We start from the raw sequence: 15,080 nt of genomic DNA, 5'->3' as shown, positions 1-15,080 counted from the left end.
TGTTTTTGTTCGTGCATCCTGTGTGGGGCAGGTTGGACATTTTTTGGGGGGGGGCAGGTTGGTCACTTTGAAGGTGTACTGTTAAACCTGCCCCACTGGGTGAAAAAAAAAGAAAATTCACATTTTTTCCACAAGTACAGATCTTTATTATTATTTGTGGTTATCATTATGTCATCTTTCTAGGCGAGATCCAACAGACATGCAGACTTACAACAGAAAAACACAAAATGGGACAATTCCCCCAGAATTCATGAGACAAGCTGTGCAAAAAGTACAGGAAGGTGGAAAATTTGTCACCATTGCACGCGAGATAGATATCCTCCACTCGACTCTAAAACGCAATGCCCAGAAATTCTCTGAAGAACTTTGTACAAGTGCAACAAACATTAGTAATGTTACGCTAGATCAATTTGTGACACTGTATAAGACACGCATAGTTTTCACGGCTGAACAAGAGAAAAGTCTTGTGCAATATCTTGTCAGAGCATCCCATCTTTACCACGGACTGTCACCAAAAGAAGGCAGAACCTTGGCATTTGAGTTTGCAGAGAAACTCAGTAAGGATATTTGTAATTGGGAAGAAGCTAGAACAGGTGGTAAGGACTGGCTCTGGGCCTTCTTACACCATAGCCCAATGGTTTCTCTCAGATCTCCAGAAGTGACAAATATTGCAAGGGCAACTGCTTTTAACAAACCTGTAGTCAATGCTTTTTACACATATGAGGAACTGTTGCATAAACATAGTTTTACTGCTTGTGATGTTTGGAATCCAGACAAGACTAGCCCAACTACAGTTCAGAGTTCAAGAAAAATAGTTGCTGAGAAGGGAAATAAACAAGTTGGCAGGATTACAAATGGAGAAAGAGGCGTACTTGTTACTATGTGTACAGCTGTGTCAGCTCAAGGTACTGTTATCCCACCATTCATGACTTTCCAAGGGTAAAGTATCTCCCACATATGATGAAGGGATCTCCGCCAGGGAGTGTGGGTGTTTCTCATCCCTCAGGATAGATGACTGGAGAGAACTTCATTGGAGCACTTCATTTGCCATAGCAAGCCAAGTGTTGACAGACCAGTGCTGTTTCTAATGGACAATCACGACGGTCATATTACCATTGAGTCACTTGAGCTTATGAAAAAGTCACACATTATCGCATTAACCTTCACACCCCACACGAGCCATAAACTGCAGCCACTAGACAGAAGTTGTTATGGCCCGTTCAAGTCATACAACAATGCTGCTTGTGATGCATGGATGACAAAGAATTCAGGACAACTCATTTCTATTTATAACGTTCCAGAATTAGTTGGAGCTGCCTTTCTTCATGCTTTGACTCCAACAAATATCACCTCTGGATTCAGGGTTGCTGAAATCTGGCCCTGCAATCGCCATGTGTTCAGGGATGAGGAATTCCTAGCCGCTGATGTTACCAACGAACCCGAGCCATCAAATATATCATGAATAACTGTGTCCGATGCTTTTGATGCAGAAGATAGTTCAAGCCACTCAGAGGCAGAACTAGGATGTCCGACAACTTCTCAAGCTCCTATGGCATTAGTGCCTGCTGCTACAAGTCCAGAAGTAGTAAGACCCTATCCAAAAGCTCCACCAAAAAAGGCTGATGCAATCAAACGAAAGAGGGGCAAATTTCAAGTTCTCACAAATACACCGGTTAAAAATGGCAGGATTGAAGAACTGTCAGCTAAGAAGAAACAAAAAATTGGGAAGCCTGTTTTTAGTGGGATGAGAAACACCAGTAAATCGAGCAAAAAGACTACAGAAGTAAGGGCACTTTTTGCCAAAGCGGATGCGAGCTCTGATAGTGAAAGAGAAATGGTCTTGGATGATGACTTGGATCTTGATGCTGATATGGATGACATTCCAACTGAAAAGGATAAAATCAGTGTGAGTGATTTTGTTCTTGAGGCATTTGTTGGCAAGAACAAGAAAAAATACTTTGCAGGTGAAGTGAAGGAAGAAACGAGCAAGGGATATGTTGTGACCTTCCTTTGTAAGAAATCCTGTAGGAAATCCTTCGTTTGTCTTGGGGAGTACTCAGTTGAATAATTCATATCTTTTTAGTTTTTGTTGTACTTGAAGCTGAACAGTTGATAATTGAAGTTGAAAAAATTATATTTTAAGCAAAATATACACCTTGTAAATGAAACAAGACTACTACTGTAATTGTGTCAGGTCTCAGAAGTGAAACAATGATGACCCATTTTGTGACCAACCTACCCCATGTCCATGACCAAGCTGCCCACCCCTGGGGCACATCGGTCACTCTTGACCTCACCTGTTAAAAATGTTGGTGGAAAAAAAAATAATGGATGCATAAATCTAAAAAAAAACTAAAGAAGCTAGAACAATGAATGCTGCATCTTTCTATGTCAAAATCATTCTTCTGGCCTTCATACTTTGGCTAAACTTTCTATTAGAACAAAAACGTGACCAATCATCCCCACCCTCCCCTACTTTTATAGATAAATGAAAAATAACATGTATATGATACGAGTAATGTGGCTGAATACGGTTATTTAAATGTGCAAGACTGTTAGGGTAACATTTCTTTGGTTTAAATGTAGAAAAAAATGACTAATATGATTTTACTCTTAAATAAATGTAAATTTAATCATTAAAAAATGTCATTATAAGCTGTAAGTGATGCTTAAAAAGAAATGCTCAACTGGTCTTGTAGCTACAGGGCAACTCTGAAACACCAATTTTACTCTGTATTTCTTATGTAGTAGCTTGTTTTACCTTATTTCACCAGTTTTACCTTATTTTACCAATTTTATCAATTTAACTTACCGAGTTTTTATTTTACTGTAATTTTACAACACTAGTCAGAACATCAACAAATTCGGTCTGTCTTTTTTTAATTTTGTAAGTATTTTCTCCGTGTTCCTATTTGGTCTCGTAACAGTTATATCTCCAAATGATACGGAGCTTTTGAAATGTGTGATTTGGTGGATGTATTAGAAGGCAGATTCAGACAGCGATCTGACCAGTCTTCGATTTTCCGTTTTTATTTTTCTTAAAAACTAGAATATTAATGAATAAAAACATCACAATCTAGAAGCTCTTTAGTCTCAAATCATTGACCGCCCAAAAATAGGTCGTATTTACCCCCTTTTAGACCATATTTGCTGCATAGACATCTTGTTGCATCAGATTTTCTAACGCTGCCGTAATTAAATATTCAATTACTGTTTTGTCTCTCAGACATGTCTGCAGGAGTTTATTTTAGAGAGATCATGTTTTGAAAGAAGACCTGGGGGGGGGTAAAATAAAAAGACAGACTAGCTATATGTAAAATAATGGAAATCGTAGTGTTTTTCTAGATTAGCGAGAAACCAGATAACCAGAAACCGAAATTAGATACCAGAAACCAGAAATTAGATACCAGATAACAAGAAATTTTTTGGATTAGCGAGAAACCAGATGCGTCTGTATATGTGCTCGATCAGATATGAGTGCAGTAAGTTTTTGGTGGATGGCCATTTTTTTAAGAAGGGGGGGGACACGACTTTGGTTAAAAACAAACAATGGTAGCATTGTATGGAAAATATAAGACAACCTACCATAACTTCAATTTTTGTTTTTTAACAGTCACATATAACTAAACAAAATAGACAACACTTTGGCACTGAACATAAACCCATGAGAGTTTGCGGTAGTTCGACAGTCTACGTAACAACTGACCTATTGAATTACTTATTTAATTAAATCGAATCAAAATAATGATAAAGAAAAGATGTACAAGGAAAAAGCTGAAAAATCAAGAGATTTAGGATAGGGCCAAAGAGTATGGGAAACTATAGTTTCCCATACTCTTTGGATAGGGCGATAATGGTCTGGTCTCAGCTTACTTGCATATTACCCATTACATACTTGCTTACTAGCTCTGTGATCAGTAAAAACTGGTTTTCTCGATTTTGTATATGGTCGGTATCAAGTCTAAAAATGGTATATGACTTTTTCAAACGTCATTGTCAAAATATGTTTGCAGAGATGCTCTCAAAGAGAGGATCAGCGAGACAATGCATGCTCATTCGTACTTTGACTCTCCTGATCTAGATTACTCTGCTGATCCTCCCTTTGAGAAGAGCTTAGCACAGTTTTTTTTGCAATTATCGTAGAAGTGTAATAATTTCAGATATGACCTCAGTGGCGGTTCTGACAGTAGTAAGCATGTATAAGATTTGAACAGTACAAGAAACGGGACAAGAAAACCTACGCCTGAGGCAGTGTGGTTTGACGATTACATTGCAAAAAGCGACCAATCCTTTACCTATAAAGTGGTCAAACACGTTTTCAACCAAATGGGTTTTTGAAGCACATTCAGCATGGCATGTTTTATTTTTTTCCTTTTTTTTGGCAATTAACAATTTTTTCCGATAACAAGTACCATTCATTGCGATCGTAGCTCTATGGTGTGGATGACTTGAAAATAAAATTTTTAACGAGAAATATCTGAAAAGTGTTCTTGGGGAGATGGGTTGATGGCAGTAGGATCTCATAGAGTAGTTATAGTGTGATAGTGGGGGGGCGAGTTGCTAGCGAAAAACCCGAGTGGATGACTTGAAATAAAATTTTTAACAAGAAATGTCTGAAAAGTGTTCTTGCGGAAATGGGTTAATGGCAGAATGATGTCATAGAGTAGTTATAGTGTGATAGTGGGGGGGGGGGCGAGTTGCTAGTGAAAAACCCGTGTGGATGACTTGAAATAAAATTTTTAACGAGCAATGTATGAAAAGTGTACTTGGGGAGATGGGTTGATGACAGTAGGATATCATAGAGTAGTTATAGTGTGATAGTGTGGGGGGGCGAGTTGCTAGTAAAAAACCCGTGTGGATGACTTGAAATAAAATTTTTAACGAGAAATGTCTGAAAAGTGTTCTTGGGGAGATGGGTTGATGGCAGAAAGATCTCATAAAGTAGTTATAGTGTGATAGTGGGAGGGCGAGTTGCTAGCGAAAAACCCGTGTGGATGACTTGAAAATAAAATTTTAACGAGAAATGTCTGAAAAGTGTTCTTGGGGAGATGGGTTGATGGCAGAAGGATCTCATAGAGTAGTTATAGTGTGATAGTGGGGGGGCGAGTTGCTAGCGAAAAACCCGTGTGGCTGACTTGAAATAAAATTTTTAACGAGAAATGTCTGAACGGTGTTCTTGGGGAGATGGGTTGATGGCAGAAGGATCTCATAGAGTAGTTATAGTGTGATAGTGGGGGGGGGGGTTGCTAGCGAAAAACCCGTGTGGATGACTTGAAAATAAAATTTTTAACGAGAAATGTCTGAAAAGTGTTCTTGGGGAGATGGGTTGATGACAGAAGGATCTCATAGAGGTGTTATAGTGTGATAGTGGGGGGGGGTCTAGTTGCTAGTGAAAAACCCGTGAGGATGACTTGAAATAAAATTTTTATAACAAGAAATCTCTTTGGAAAGTGTTTTGTCGGGGGATGGGTTGATGGCAGAAGGATCTCTTAGAGTAGATATAGTGTGATAGTGGGGGGGTGAGTAGCAATCAAAAAACCCATGTGAATGACTTGAAATAAAAAAATTTTAACAATACATCTCTGAAAAATTATTTTTGGGGGGATGGCGTGATGGCAGAAGGAGCTCTTAGAGCAGTTTTAGTGCGATGGTGGAGGGCGAGTGTCTAGTGAAAAACCCGTGTGGTTGACACGAAATACAATATTTTATCAAGACATCTCTGAAAAAATATTTTTTGGGGGATAGGGTGATGGCAGAAGGATCTCTTAGAGTAGTTATAGTGTGATAGGGGAGGGGCGAGTTGCTAGCGAAAAACCCGAGTGGATGACTTGAAATAAAAATTTTAACAAGAAAACTCTGAAAATATATTTTTGGGGTAATGGGGTGATGGCAGAAAGATCTCTTAGTGTAGTTATAGTGTGATAGGGGGGGGCGATTTGCTAGCGAAAAACCCGTGTGAATGTCTTGAAATAAAAATTTTTAACAGGAAATCTCTGAAAAAATATTTTTCGGGGGATGGGTTGATGGCAGAAGGATCTCTTAGAGTAGTTATAGTGTGATAGTGGGGGGGGGGAGTTGCAAGCGAAAAACCCGTGTGGATGACTTGAAATAAATTTTTTTAACAAGAAATCTCTGAAAAAATATTTTTGGGAGGATGGGTTGATGGCAGAATGATCTCTTAGAGTAGGTACAGTGTGATAGGGGAGGGGCGAGTTGCTAGTGAAAAACCCGTGTGGAGGACTTGAAATAAATATTTTTAACAAGAAACCTCTGAAAAAATATTTTTGGGGGGATGGGTTGATGGCAGAAGGATCTCTTAGAATAGTTATAGTGTGATAGTGGGGGGGGCGAGTTGCTAGCGAAAAACACGTGTGGATGACTTGAAATAAAAAATTTTAACAAGAAAACACTGAAAAAATATTTTTGGGGGGCTGGGTTGATGGTAGAAGGATCTCTTAGAGTAGTTAGTGTGTGATAGTGGGGGGTAAGTTTCTAGTAAAAAACCCGGGTGGATGACGTGAAATACAATTTTTTAACAAGAAACCTCTAAAAAAATATTTTTTGGGGGATGGGTTGATGGCAGAAGGATCTCTTAGAGTAGTTATAGTGTGATAGTGGGGGGGGGGTGATTTGCTAGCAAAAAACCCGTGTGGATGACTTGAAATACCATTTTTTAACAAGAAATCTGCAAAAAAAAATTTTGGGGGGATGGGTTGATGGCAGAAGGATCTCTTAGAGTAGTTATAGTGTGATCGTGGGGGGCGAGTTGCTAACAAAAAACCCGTGTGAATGACATGAAATAAAATATTTTAACAAGAAATATCTGAAAAAACATATTTTTTGGGGGGATGGGTTGATGGCAGAAGGATCTCTTAGAGAAGTTATAGTGTGATAGTGGGGGTGAGTTGCAAAAGAAAAACCCGTGTGGATGACTTTAAATAAAAATATTTAACAAGAAATATCTGAAAAAATATTTTTGGGGGGATGGGTTGATGGCAAAAGGATCTCTTAGAGTATGGTGGGGAGCGAGTTGCTAGCGAAAAACCCGTGTGCACGACTTGAAATAAAAAATTTTAACAAGAAATCTCTGAAAAAATATTTTTGGGGGGATGGGTTGATGGCAGAAGGATCTCTTAGTGCAGTTATAGTGTGATAGGGGACGGGCGAGTTGCTAGCGAAAAACCCGTGTGGATGACTTGAAATAAAAATTTTTAACAAGAAATCTCTGAAAAAATATGTTTGGGGGGCTGGGTTGATGGCAGAAGGATCTCTTAGAGTAGTTATAGTGTGATAGTGCAGGGGCGAGTCGCTAACGAAAAAACCATGTGGACGACTTGAAATAAAAAATTTTAACATCAACTCTCTGAAACCACATTTTTGGGGGGATGGCTTGATGACAGAAGAATCTCTTAGAGTATCTAATGTGTGATTGTGGGGGCGAGTTGCTAGCGAAAAACCCGTGTGGATGACTTGAAATCAAAAATTTTAACAAGAAATCTCTAAAAAAATATTTTTGGGGGGATGGGTTGATGGCAGAAGGATCTCTTAGAGTAGTTATAGTGTGATAGTGGGGGGGGGGGGTGAGTTGCTAGCGAAAAACCCGTGTGGCTGACTTGAAATACCAATTTTTAACAAGAAATCTGCAAAAAAAAAATTTTGGGGGATGGGTTGATGGCAGAAGGATCTCTTAGAGTAGTTATAGTGTGATAGTGGGGGGAGAGTTGCTAGCGAAAACTCCGTGCGGATGACTTGAAATAAAAAATTTTAACAAGAAATCTCTGAAAAAATATTTTTAGGGGGATGGGTTGATGGAAGAATGATCTCTTAGAGTAGTTATAGTGTGATAGTGGGGGGTCAGTTGCTAGCGAAAAACCCGTGTGGATGACTTGAAATAAAAATTTTTAACAAGAAATCTCTGAAAATATTTTTAGGGGGATGGGTTGATGGCAGAGGGATCTCTTAGATTAGCTATAGTGTGATAGGGGGGGGTGAGTTGCTAGCAAAAAACCCGTTTGGATGACTTGAAATACAATTTTTTAACAAGAAATCTCTGAAAAGTTTTTTTTGGGGGGATGGGTTGATGGCAGAAGGTTCTCTTAGAGTAGTTATAGTGTGATAGTGGGGGGCGAGTTGCTAGCGTAAAACCTAGCAGTGAGTCCTGATTGAACTTCCTTGAAGTAATGATATTAAGGCTGTTTTAAAACATTAAAAAAAAACCTTTCAGTTTTAATGATTGAATTTTAATGTAAGTTTCTTTTATATTGTTTTTATTCTCTTCGTCTGTTTTGCTGAGGACGGCCCTTGGATATAGGGTCGAAATATTCATTTAAAGTTGCGTTCCACTGTCTTGTATAAAAAAATTTCCCTGTTGTTCTACTTATTTGTTTATAGCGAAAAACCCGTGTGAATGACTTGAAATAAAAATTTTTAACAAGAAATCTCTGAAACAACTTTTTTTGGGGGCTGGCTTGAGGTCATACGGATCTCTTAGAGCAGTTAAAGTGAGAGAGTGGGTGGTGAGTTGCTAGCGAAAAACCCGTTTGAATGACTTGAAATAAAAATTTTATAACAAGAAATCTCTGGTGTTCTGGGGGAGGATGGCTTGATGGCAGAAGGATCTCTTAGCATAGTTATAGTCTGATATTGGGGGGCAAACTGCTAGCGAAAATCCCAAATGAAACCCAGTTTTTGACCGTAAACTCTAGTTTTTTGGAAGAAAATTATGGAAAATACAATTCTCTGGTTCTAATTTGAAACTTAAGTCTATTTTTGGGTCGAAAAATAAAACTATTTCCGTAAAATCTGAGCTAATAAGGGTTTTTTGACCGTAAAGCCTAGTTTTTTGTAAGAAAATTATGGAAAATAAAATTCCTTTTGCTCATAGGTGAAACTTAAGTCCAGTTATGGATCGAAAAAATAAACTATTTCTGTAAAATCTGAGCTAATAAGGGTTTTTTGACCGTAAACTCTAGTTTCCTGTGAGAAAATTATGGAAAATACAATTCTCTCGTTCAAATGTGAAACTTAAGTCTATTTTTGGATCGAAAAATAAAACTATTTCCGTAAAACATGAGCTAATAAGGTTTTTTGACCGTAAACTCTAGTTTTTTGCAAGAAAATTATGGAAAATATAATTCTCTGGTTCAAATGTGAAACCTAAGTCCATTTTTGGATCAAAAAATAAAACTATTTCCGTAAAATCTGAGCTAATCAGGGTTTTTGACCGTAAATTCTAGTTTCTTCTAAGACAATTATGGAAAATACAATTCCCTAGTTCAAATGAGAAACTTAAGTCCAGTTATGGATACTCATAATGATGAGGACTGATGGTTCTAATTCAATATTTTTTTCATAATAACAAAATTTTTTTTAACTTCGAAATTATTCAACTTTATTTATTTTTTTTGTACGTATCTTAAAATGACAAAATATGCTTACGGCTCTAACAATTGTACTCAATGATTGCTCAGAGACACGATTTGGCTTTCCCACTGGTATTCTATGTCTGGTTATCGACACTACCTGGGCTATTGAATATATTAAATCAGTATTTTTTACGCAGTGGAACGATAAACACATAAGTCATATCTTTTAAAAAAAAGTGAAGATGGAGCATTTTAATAAAGTTTGTTCACCTGACAATGTTATTGTAGCATTGAATGCCGACAAGGAGAAGTATTTAAACTATGAAACAAGTACAAGGGGTAGCACTATTTGAAATGTATGCATGCATTGTCATGACAGTAAGGAATTAAATTTCTTTGGAATACCGAAAAAATTCAACTCTTATGTTGGTGGTTATGCGAGATTAAGATCTCCAGAGATGATTACACTCAAAGAGAATGCCAACATAAAAAATATCGTTGATGATAGAGGACAACTCCTTGCTACTGCTGCAGGTAACACATTATCTACTGATACATCCAATCTTCAGCTTTCGGGTATTAGCATTCAACGGAAGGTCAATAAAAGAAAGGCCTACTCTTCTACTAATATCGTAAACCATATCTTGTCTACGTGCCGAAACTTTTACCTGTGTAAAAAAAATGTGATAATAGACAGTGAAATTGCCAGAAAAATAAAAAGCGCTGTGTCAGAAAATTTCACTATGGAATATAAAGATGAATCAATGAAAAACAAAGCACCAGCCAACGTTACTGACATTGATCAAACAGTCAATGAACCAAATAATACCAACTAAGAAAAGCATATTGAGCCTGTTGATGAGACACCAGTAAAAATTGTGTATGACTCTAAATGGAATAGTGATTATTCTACTGATTACGAACTAAGAGAATACAATAGCTACAATATCAAGAGAGAACATGGTGAACTATTTTATGGAACAGATTCAAAATGTCCAAAGTTAATCATTGATATTAATAATGTATCATAATATATTTTTGTATTAATATTCTACGTACCATTATTTCAGTAAAAATAAATTATGCATTACATTGTTATGTGTTCATTATTTTTATAGTATGCTTGCATATCAAACGTTTTGAATGTCTATTAAAACATCGGAGATGTAAGAAAAGGAATTTGCATACATCTATTGTCACACACAGGGGATAACATTGACAAAATCTAGGTATCAGAATGAATAAATTCTTTATCAACATCCGTTGTTGGATATGTCATTATGGTATTATGAAAAAATTGTAAGTAAGTAATTAAGTAAGTAAGTAACAAACTCTTTCTTGAATTCACCTCTTGGATACACAATACAGGAATTTAATTCATGAAATTATGAAAAAAAATTGAACAAATTCTTTATTAACATTCATTATCGATTAAAGTCGCTTCCTAGACAGACAATACAGCAAGTTCACAAAATCTAAGTATAAGAGTGATTAAATTCTATATCAACATTAATTCAGACGAGGTTACGTGCGCGCACGTAACCTCGTCTAAATTAACCTTAAAAAATGAAATAAAGCTATGTCGACTTTGCATATTTTATTCAATATATCCGACAAATGATGCTGAAAAGCATTAATTCACTCTGATATTTAGATTTTGTTAATTATAATTGTTGTAACTGATAAAAGATGTTGATAAAAAATAAATTATTCACTCTGATACTTAGATTTTGTCAATTTTATCCCATGTACCCGAGAAAGGGATGCTGATATAGAATTTAATCAATCTGATACTTAAATTTTGTCAATTTTATCCCAATGTACCTGAGAAACGGATGTTGACATAAAATTTAATCAATCTGATAGATTTTGTCAATTTTATCCGATATTTTATCCTATGTATCCGAGAAAAGGATGTTGATATAGAATTTAGTCACTCTGACACTTAGATTCTGTCAATTTTATCTGATGTATCTGACAGAAGATGTTGATAAATAAAATTTATTCACTCTAACACTTAGATTTTGTCAACTTTTTCCTATGTATCCGAGAAATGGATGTTGATATAGAATTTAATCACTCTTATACTTAGATTTTGTGAAATTGTTGTATTGTCTGTCTGGGAAGCGACTTCAATCGATAATGAATGTTAATAAAGAATTTGTTCAATTTTTTTTCATAATTTCCTGAATTAAATTTCTGTATTGTGTATGCAAAAGGTGAATTCAAGAAAGAGTTTGTTTCTTACTTACTTACTTACTTGCAATTTTTTCATAATGCCATAATGACATATCCAACAACGGATGTTGATAAAGAATTTATTCATTCTGATACCTAGATTTTGTCAATGTTATCCCACTTGTCTGACAATAGATGTATGCAAATTCCTTTTCTTACATCTCCAATGTTTTAATAGACATTCTAAACGTTTGATATGCTAGCTTACTCTAAAAATAATGAACACATAACAACGTAATGCATAATATATTTTTAATGAAATAATGCTATGTAGAATATCAATACAAAAATATATTATGATACATTATTGACATCAATGATTAACTTTGGACATTTTGAACCTGTTCCATAAAATAGTTCACCATGTTCTCTCTTGATATTGCAGCTATTGTCTTCTCTTAGTTCGTAATCAGTAGAATAATGATTATTCCATTTAGAGTCATACACAATTTTTACTGGTGTCTCATCAACAGGCTCAGTATGCTTTTCGTCTTTGGTATGATTTGGTTCATTGACTGTTTGATCAATGTCAGTAACGTTTGCTGGTGCTTTGTTTTTCATTGATTCATCTTTATATTCCATAGTGATATTTTCTGACAATGCCATTTTTATTTTTCTGGCAATTTCACTGTCTATTATCACATTATTTTTACACAGGTAACAGTTTCGGCACGTAGACAAGATATGGTTTACGATATAAGTAGAAGAGTAGACCTTTCTTTTATTGACCTTCCGTTGAATGCTAATACCCGAAAGCTGACGATTGGCTGTATCAGTAGGTAATGTGTTACCTGCAGCAGTAGCAAAGAGTTGTCTTCTATCATCAACGATTATTTTTATGTTGGCATTCTCTTTAAGTGCAATCATCTGTGGGAATCTCATCCTCGTATAACCTTCCTTACAAGAGTTAAATTTTCTTGGTATTACAGAGAAGTTTCATTCCCTAAAGTTGTAAATACATAAGTACATAATTCGTGTATGAATACTATCTGTAACTTATTCATATTTCCATTACTTCTCCTTGTTGACATTCAGTACACAAATACCACTGTCGTGTGAACACACTTTATTAAAATGCTCCATCTTAACTTTTTTTTAAAGATATGACTTATGTGTTTATCGTTCCACTGCGTAAAAAATATTGATTTGAGACATGCGATATACTAGGTAGTATCAACAACTAGATATGTAGTCTCATTGGGAAATCTAATTTATGTCTCTGAGCAATCATAGAGTACAATTCTTAGAGCTATAAGCATATTTTGTCATTTTAAGATGCGTACAAAATAAAGTTGAATAATTTAGAAGTTTCAGAAAAAAGTTTGTTTTTATGAAAAAAAAATTAATTAGAACCATCAGTCCTCATCATTATGAGTATCCAAAACTGGACTTAAGTTTCACATTTGAACTAGAGAATTGTATTTTCCATAATTGTCTTACAAGAAACTAGAGTTTACGGTCAAAAACCCTTATTAGCTCAGATTTTTCGGAAATAGTTTTATTTTTTGATCCAAAAATGGACTTAAGTTTCAGATTTGAAACAGAGAATTGTATTTTCCATAATTTTTTTTCAAAAAACTAGAGTTTACGGTCAAAAACCCTTATTAGCTCAGATTTATCGGAAATAGTATTATTTTTCGATCCAAAAATAGACTTAAGTTTCACATTTGAACCAGAGAATTGTATTATCCTTAATTTTCTTACAAAAAACTAGAGTTTACGCCCAAAAACCCTTATTAGCTTAGTTTTTACGGAAATAGTTTTATTTTTCGATCCATAACTGGACTTAAGTTTCATCTATGACCCAACGAATTGTATTTTCCATAAGTTTCTTACAAAAAACTAGAGTTTACGGTCAAAAATTCTTAATAGCTTAGATTTTACGGAAATAGTTTTATTTTTCGATTTAAAATGGACTTAAGTTTCACATTTGAACGAGAGAATTGTATTGACCATAATTTTCTCACAGGAAACTAGAGTTTACGGTCAAAAAACCTTTACTAGCTCAAATTTTACAGTAATAGTTTATTTTTTCGATCCTTAACTGGACTAAAGTTTCACCTATGAGCCAACGAATTTTATTTTCCATAATTTTCTTACAAAAAACTAGGGTTTACGGTCAAAAAACCCTTATTAGCTCAGATTTTACGGAAATAGTTTTATTTTTCGATCCAAAAATAGACTTAAGTTTCAAATTAGAACCAAAGAATTGTATTTTCCATAATTTTCTTACAAGAAATAGAGTTTACGGTCAAAAACTGGGGTTGATTTGGGATTTTCACTAGCAATTCGCCCCCCACTATCACACTATAACTACGCTAAGACATCCTTCTGCCATCAAGCCATCTTCCCCAAGAACACTTTTCAGAGATTTCTTGTAAAAAAAATTTATTTCAAGTCATCCACAAAGGTTTTTTGGTAGCAACTCGCCCCCTACTATCACACTATAACTACTCTAGGAGATACTTCTGCCATCAACCAATCCCCCCAAAAATATTTTTTCAGAAATTTTTTGTTAAAAATTTTTATATCAAGTCATACACACTGGTTTTTCGCTAGCAACTCGCCCCCCACTATCCCCCAATAACTACTCTAAGAGATCCTTCTGCCATAAACCCATCCCCCCAAAAATATTTTTCAGAGATTTCTTGTTAAAAATTTTTATTTCAAGTCATCCACACGGGTTTTTCGCTAGCAACTCACCCCCCACTATCACACTATAACTACTCTAAGAGATCCTTCTCCCATCAACCCCTCCCCCTAAAAATATTTTTTCAGAGATTTCTTGTTAAAAATTTTTATTTCAAGTCATCCAAACGAGTTTTTCGCTAGCAACTCACCCGCCACTATCACAGTATATCTACGCTAAGAGACACCTTTGTAATCAACTCAGCCTCTCAAAAATATTTTTTCATAGATCTCCTTTTAAAAATTTTTATTTCACGTCAGCCACAAGGTTTTGTTAATATAAACTCGCCATTAACTTATCACATTATAGCTGCTCTAAGAGCTCCTTCAACCATGAAACCATCCCCCCCCAAAAAAAAATATCTTTTTCAGAGTTTTCTTCTCAAAAATTTTTATTTCAAGGCACCCACATGGGTTTTTCATAAGCAAATCGCCCCCCACGCTCAAAATCTAACTACTATATGAGATACTTCTGGCATCAGCCCATTCCCCCAAAAATGTTTTTTCAGAGGTTTCATTTAGAAATTTTTCTTTTCTAGTCATCCACCCGAGTTTTTCGCTAGCACCTCGGCCCCCCCTAGCAACCGATAACTACTCTAAGAGATCCTTCTGCCATCAACCCATCCCCCCAAAAATATTTTTTCAGAGATTTCTTTTTAAAAAAATTTATTTCGAGTCATCCACACGGGTTTTTTCGCTAGCAACTTGCCCCCCACTATCACACTATATCTACTCTAAGAGATCCTTCTGCCATCAACCCATCCCCCCAAAAATATTTATTCAGAGATT

The 15,080-nt window shown here is 35.7% G+C and overlaps 3 protein-coding genes across 3 annotated transcripts in view; all 3 read left to right on the top strand.

The window, feature by feature from the left end:
- Nucleotides 1–15,080, top strand: part of MCU (mitochondrial calcium uniporter) — a 217,504-nt gene that overhangs the window by 171,407 nt on the left and 31,017 nt on the right. The gene's annotated exons all lie outside the window — the stretch shown is intronic.
- Nucleotides 1,088–1,462, top strand: LOC148951881 (uncharacterized). Its single transcript, XM_089089380.1, has one exon. The coding sequence runs from the start codon at nucleotides 1,088–1,090 to the stop codon at nucleotides 1,460–1,462; it is 375 nt and encodes a 124-aa protein (XP_088945506.1).
- On the top strand, nucleotides 1,550–2,068 carry LOC148951880 (uncharacterized). Its single transcript, XM_089088618.1, has one exon. The coding sequence runs from the start codon at nucleotides 1,550–1,552 to the stop codon at nucleotides 2,066–2,068; it is 519 nt and encodes a 172-aa protein (XP_088944744.1).

Source organism: Artemia sp. Qi Xiang Cuo, chromosome 5 (assembly GCF_049724085.1).
Source record: "Artemia sp. Qi Xiang Cuo chromosome 5, ASM4972408v1, whole genome shotgun sequence".
In the NCBI taxonomy this organism is placed as follows: domain Eukaryota; kingdom Metazoa; phylum Arthropoda; class Branchiopoda; order Anostraca; family Artemiidae; genus Artemia; species Artemia sp. Qi Xiang Cuo.
The sequence above is the reverse complement of the archived record's forward strand: the minus strand, read 5'-3'. Positions and strand labels throughout refer to the sequence as shown.